The sequence below is a fragment of the Trichomycterus rosablanca genome, chromosome 14, assembly GCF_030014385.1.
Source record: "Trichomycterus rosablanca isolate fTriRos1 chromosome 14, fTriRos1.hap1, whole genome shotgun sequence".
In the NCBI taxonomy this organism is placed as follows: Eukaryota; Metazoa; Chordata; class Actinopteri; order Siluriformes; family Trichomycteridae; genus Trichomycterus; species Trichomycterus rosablanca.
This window is the reverse complement of record NC_086001.1, coordinates 4,944,453-4,950,382: the sequence shown is the minus strand read 5'-3', so window position 1 is coordinate 4,950,382 and position 5,930 is coordinate 4,944,453. Positions and strand designations below refer to the sequence as shown.

At 38.6% G+C, this 5,930-nt stretch overlaps 1 protein-coding gene across 1 annotated transcript; it reads left to right on the top strand.

The window, feature by feature from the left end:
- The first annotated feature begins 953 nt into the window (after positions 1 to 953).
- Positions 954 to 5,122, top strand: helt (helt bHLH transcription factor). Its single transcript, XM_063009183.1, has 4 exons — positions 954 to 983; positions 3,119 to 3,223; positions 4,441 to 4,537; positions 4,710 to 5,122. The coding sequence occupies exons 1-4, from the start codon at positions 954 to 956 to the stop codon at positions 5,120 to 5,122; spliced, it is 645 nt and encodes a 214-aa protein (XP_062865253.1).
- The last annotated feature ends 808 nt before the right edge of the window (positions 5,123 to 5,930 follow it).

Below are 5,930 nucleotides of genomic sequence, written 5' to 3'. Positions count from 1 at the left end.
TGGGCTTGGGACCGGCACTGAGAGTGCACTTACAAGTGCACCAATAGCTAGGCTGTTTGGAATCTTTTTAAAACATATTGTGCTTATAATATTTTGTAGTGAGCTCATTTTGATATATTTAATATTAAAAAAAGAAAAACATTTGTGAGATTGTGAAAAAGTATTCACATCCTCTTGTACCCCTTAAAACTAGCTATACATTATGATGCAACACATTACCTTTTTGACTTTGAGTGGTCAACAAATGTGTAGGAAATTAGTAGAACAGTTGTTTTCATTAACTTTACAAGAATGAATAGCCAATCTTTGATAAAGTCGTCAGTATGGCAAGAAACAAGCATTTCTTTCAAATTTGGCATCTTCGAGCTCGCATGAGTATTTTGCTGATCACTTAAACAGATTAAAAGCAGAAGCTTCTTTTTATTTACGAGGCATCTAATCTCATGCCTTTCAAATCAGGAGGGATCAGGAGGACATGCTGTACACTTCTGACCTCCACTGTATGTAGCCTGAGTACCCATGAGACACTTTCCTGGGTTCTTTTGGCAAGTGGTCTGTGCTCCATTTCAGACAGATCTTATCTCCCTCTTGCAGACGATCCTCATCTAACTAATCACGTCTGTTTAAAACAGCCACGTGGATTAACAAAACAGCTCTTATCCCCCTCCATGCCCCCTATTAGCACTCCCACCTCCTCAGCCCCCTGTCTCAGGTTTCGTGCTATCGTTTTAACTGATCTTTTAAACGCGCACATTAAGCAGAAAGCGCGCAGTTAATCCCCGCACAATCGTTTGGGGGGCGAGCAGCGCACAACCCGCTTTATAAAGAGGACCGAGGCTTTCAGATCCTTCAGATCAGATCTGACAGAGGAACATATACAGAACTCAGCGTTTCTCTGGACCAGCTTCAGAAAACATTAACTGTCTTTGCTTCTTTTCGGAGGTCGCGCAATAATGATGGCATCAAAGATGAAGGAACGCAAGGTAAGGCGCGCTCCAAACGCGCGCTCTAGTTGCGCGCTCACGATTTACACCACTTTAGCATTTAAACATGCTTATTTTTATTTTTAAAATACTATATTGGCGTATTCTGATAGAATAATTATTCTAACATAGCATGTAATAATCTTACTCAAATGTTATCCGAAGATTAAGCGTTCCAAAAGTGCGCGTAATTACAACAAATGAATCCACCCAATTAGTAAATAAATGAAGGAATTATATGTTATTAATTTATTAAATTTTAAAGCAATTGCAATCGACTACGTACATGACAAAATAAAAGGTGGAATTAAAGGATTTACAATTAATAATAAGCATTTTGCAGGTAGATAAATCGCTTGTTAAATCACCGTGTTCATGCATTTTGGCTGGATAATAATTACCTGTTATTTATCATGTTATGTGTGACACTTTATGTTGTTATTGACAGAAGTCAAAACCTTTTATTATATTTTATTGTAACTTGTCTAATTCATTATGTGGTTTATTTATAATCCAATCTAATGCAACAGCTAGAATGCACAACTGAAATCATCAAATTTAGTCATTTTACGCAGGATGCGCACAAACACACCTTTGAACAGTTTAAACGGTACAACTTTTAATGTTTTGACCTGTTAATGTTAAATTAATTTCCCGTAACAAATATGACTATATTTTATAGCCTAATCACGTAATAAGCTGCTTTCGGAGACTTTCGGATATTTCCGTATCCTTTCGGCTTTTAGTGATTTCAAAATGAAATGAAAATACCAAATCCAACTTCCTACACACATACTGGTGATTTTAAATGGTGGAAAATGTTACCACTTTTATGCTTTATGATTCCTGCAGTTAATTTCTTTTAAACTGTTTTACTTCATCTGTTTAAAAATAAAGAAGTGTTCACATGCACCTCACTTATCTACATTTGAAAACTTAGACTTTCACATATTTAAGGTTCATAAGTTTAATGTGGGGTTTCTAAAAACCTGCTGGGTCATAAATATACATACAGCAACTTAAATGATTCATTTATTGGTGTGAAACGTTCTCCAGTGCTATTGGCCTCCTGATTCTTTAGGGATTAGAGCTGGTGATTCTCTGTGGTAGTAGGCCTATAACAGAACCTTTTACACCAGGCTACAAACTTTACAGTAAAAAAACTATGTGAAGCTCTATACAGATATCAGAAGGCAAATCATAGTTTCAAGTGGCATCCCTGTAATGTGAAAATCAAAAATACATGGAACAGTGGTCTTTCTTCCAAGGGTGGGAGAAAATACAAACAAAACGTATTGATGAGAGAAAATATCCAAATGATCAAATATTCAAATATTTTTCATGGTTAATTCAAGAACCAACAAAAAACAGCCAATAATACAGGTGTCACTGTTCACAGTCAAGCAAGCTTAACATCACCATGAGCTTATAGCATCTGCTTTGAACTAAGTATATATAATAACGTAAAGCTCGTAATAATAAAGTATAATAAAGTAAAGTTTGATTCAGTTTTTAACTGAATTGGCAGATCAAACCGTTTACAATGGCATATAATGTCATGCCTTACTAGTGTATGTAAACGTTGACCTGGAAAATATACCAGACCTGAACAAAATAGTGAAAATTGACCCAGGGTGTTAAAGACAATCACACAAAATCAACCAAACTGCACCGGACACACTCGCAACACACACTAGTGTCAACGTGTTAGTGTCATTGCAGTGAGCAGTAATATGTGGTCTGTACATGGGGCTTCTTTTATTATTAATTGATGTCTTAGAGGGGGTAACAGGTACAGAGCAAAGAAACAATCAGTGGTTTTATACCTATAAATTACATCTGTATGTATGTATCACACATGTGTGTATATGTGTATCACACATTCATACAGTAAAGATATCCTACATATGTTTAGAAATTTGCCTTTATAAAATAAGTATGCACAAAACATCTGCAGAATATTTTTCTATATATAGACAGTGTTCGTGTTTTATTTACAACCATCCCAAAGGCCAGAACATGAGGGTAGTAAAAAACTTAATCCAGCCCAGTTACCACTGCAAAGAAATCAGTGTTTTGGATGCATATGCTATTTAGATGTTTCATTAATTACATGACTGTTCATTTCTCTGCAGAGAACACCAGTCTCACACAAAGTGATCGAGAAAAGGAGGAGAGATCGTATAAATCGGTGTCTGAATGAACTCGGGAAGACTGTCCCCATGGCTCTGGCCAAACAGGTAAGACAGAACATCTTTCTGAAATCTAGCCCCCACTCAACTATCAGTCAAACCAAAAACATTCAATCAGTTTCACAGATGGATTTTAGATATCAAAGCAAATTCATGTTCTTTTAGGCTACTACATTTTTAAATACATATTTTCTTTTACATTTTTATTGGAATTATAGAATTTTTAATTGCATTCAAATCATTTTCATTTACACATGTAGTGAATCAGCTGAGACACCAATGTGAATTTACTATCCATCCAACTGTTCATGCATCCATCAACCAACTAACCATCCATCTATTTACCCATCCATCTTAAAATTCATTCATGTATTTATCCATTCAGTCACGAATGGTTCTTATGTAGTCCAGTCTAATTAATTAAATGCAATCAAAACATAGAACTCCATCACTTTAACCATCCATCTATTCCTCAACATATCTTTACATTTATTCATCTACAGAATCAGCCATCTTGTCATCTATCGTCTATTAATCAATCACCCATTTATCCATTTATCCATCCATCCATTCACCCATTATCTATCCTTTCACCCATTTTTTATCCATTCACCCATCCATCCGTCCATCAGTTCTTTAAATGATCCTACTATCCATCCATCCGTCCATCAGTTCTTTAAATGATCCTACTATCCATCCATTTATTCACCCATCATCCATCCATCCATTCATCCATCAGTTCTTTAAATAATCCTTCTATCCATCCATCCATTCACCCATCATCTATCCATCCATCCATTTACCCATCATCTATCCATCCATTCATCCATCAGTTCTTTAAATGATCCTACTATCCAGCCATCCATCAGTTCTTTAAATAATCCTACTATCCATCCATCCATTTACCCATCATCTATCCATCCATTCACCCATCATCTATCCATCCATTCATCCATCAGTTTTTTAAATGATCCTACTATCCATCCATCCATTTACCCATCATCCATCCATCCACCCATCATCTATCCATCCATCCATTCACCCATCATCTATCCATCCATCCATTTACCCATCATCTATCCATCCATTCACCCATCATCTATCATCCATTCACCCATCATCCATCCATCCATCCATCCATCCATTCACCCATCATCCTCCACCCATTCAGCCATCCACCAGTTCTTTACATTATCCTACTTTCCATCCATCCATCCATCAGCTCATATGTAACACCTGTTAACAGTCTCTCATTTCTCATGCAGAATTGTGGGAAGCTGGAAAAAGCTGAAATTTTGGAGATGACTGTCCAGTATCTTCGAGCTTTGCACTCATCTGACTTTCCCCGTGGAAGAGAAAAAGGTGGGTGAACCAAGTGTTCCATGCAATTTCAAACATTATTATTATATATTAATTCAAAACCCCTGCTGAAACCCACCAGTTCCTTGTAGGGTATGAAACACCCTGAATGTTGTAGCCAAGCAACAACAAGCACCCATTTCTGAATTTCTAATCCATTCTCTTCCGCCTGCAGGTGAGCTCCTCAGCGAATTTGCCAACTACTTCCACTATGGCTACCACGAGTGCATGAAGAACCTGGTGCATTACCTGACCACGGTGGAGCGCACCGAGACCAAAGACGCCAAGTACGCCCGTATCCTGGCCTTCCTGCAGTCCAAAGTGGTCTCTGAGCCCGTGTTCGGCTCTCGCTTCGAGCCCGCTTTCTCCTCGCCGGAGCCTGTGGACTTCCTGTGCCAGCTGCGTTCCCCTCCAGAGTGCCACCAAAGCCAGAGCGAACCCGTCTTCCAGCAGAGCCACAGCGGGCATTTAGCCTGGCATGGCTCAGCGCTCACGTACCCGCAGCAACACGGACTGGACCATCATCATTACATGAACTTCATGGGTCATACACACGGCTTGCACACGGCGCCGCACGTGGCTTTGTAGAGTTTATTTTCCTGTATTGTATTTATATGTGCACATCTGTATTATTTCACATTAAGAGATTTAAAATTTATTAAACTTTTTTTGTAAATATTTTAACTTTTAAGCTGCAAAATCTGGGTGTGAGTGAGTGTGGATAAGAAAATATGTGATACCCAGAAATGGATCTGCACCCTCCCACCCCAATAATACTGGGATAGGCTTTGGGCCCACCATGACTCTGATCAGGATAAACAGTTAATAAAAACAAATGAAGCCTTTTTTGGCCACCCAGATTTATTTGGGTGCTCTGGTTCCTCCCCCCTTCCAAAAACAAGTCAGAAGGTGGATAGGCTATTCTGTTTTGTGTTTCTACATCATGTCCAGTGTTTCTGGGTGCTAGCTTAGTGCAAGCTTATCCAGTATGGGCTTAGATAATGAATTTGGTATGTTCTCCTATGTCCTTTTGCATTTGCTTGTGTTCAGGAGGTGGATAGGCTGCTTTAAATTGTCTATAGGTGTAAATGACCTGACCAGACCACATTAAGCCCAGTGTTTCAGCATAGGCATAGGAACCCCCCACCAACCCTGACCAGGACAAACCAGTTCCTTAAACTGAGAAACCACCATGACTCTGATCAGGATAAACAATTAATAAAAACAAATGAAGTTTCTTTTGGTCACCCAGATTTATTTGGGTGCTCTGGTTCCTCCCCCTTCCAAAAACAAGTCAGAAGGTGGATAGGCTATTCTAAATCTTAACTGTAGGCTGTGTGTTCCTGCATCATGTCTAGTGTTTTTGGGTGCTAGCTTATTGCAAGCTTATCCAGTA

Excerpts from the sequence above, each read along its gene's own strand:
- helt (XM_063009183.1), top strand. The coding sequence starts at position 954 with ATGATGGCATCAAAGATGAAGGAACGCAAG. Across the intron at positions 3,224-4,440 it reads CCATGGCTCTGGCCAAACAG|AATTGTGGGAAGCTGGAAAA; the intron begins GTAAGACAGAAC and ends TTTCTCATGCAG. Across the intron at positions 4,538-4,709 it reads TCCCCGTGGAAGAGAAAAAG|GTGAGCTCCTCAGCGAATTT; the intron begins GTGGGTGAACCA and ends TTCCGCCTGCAG.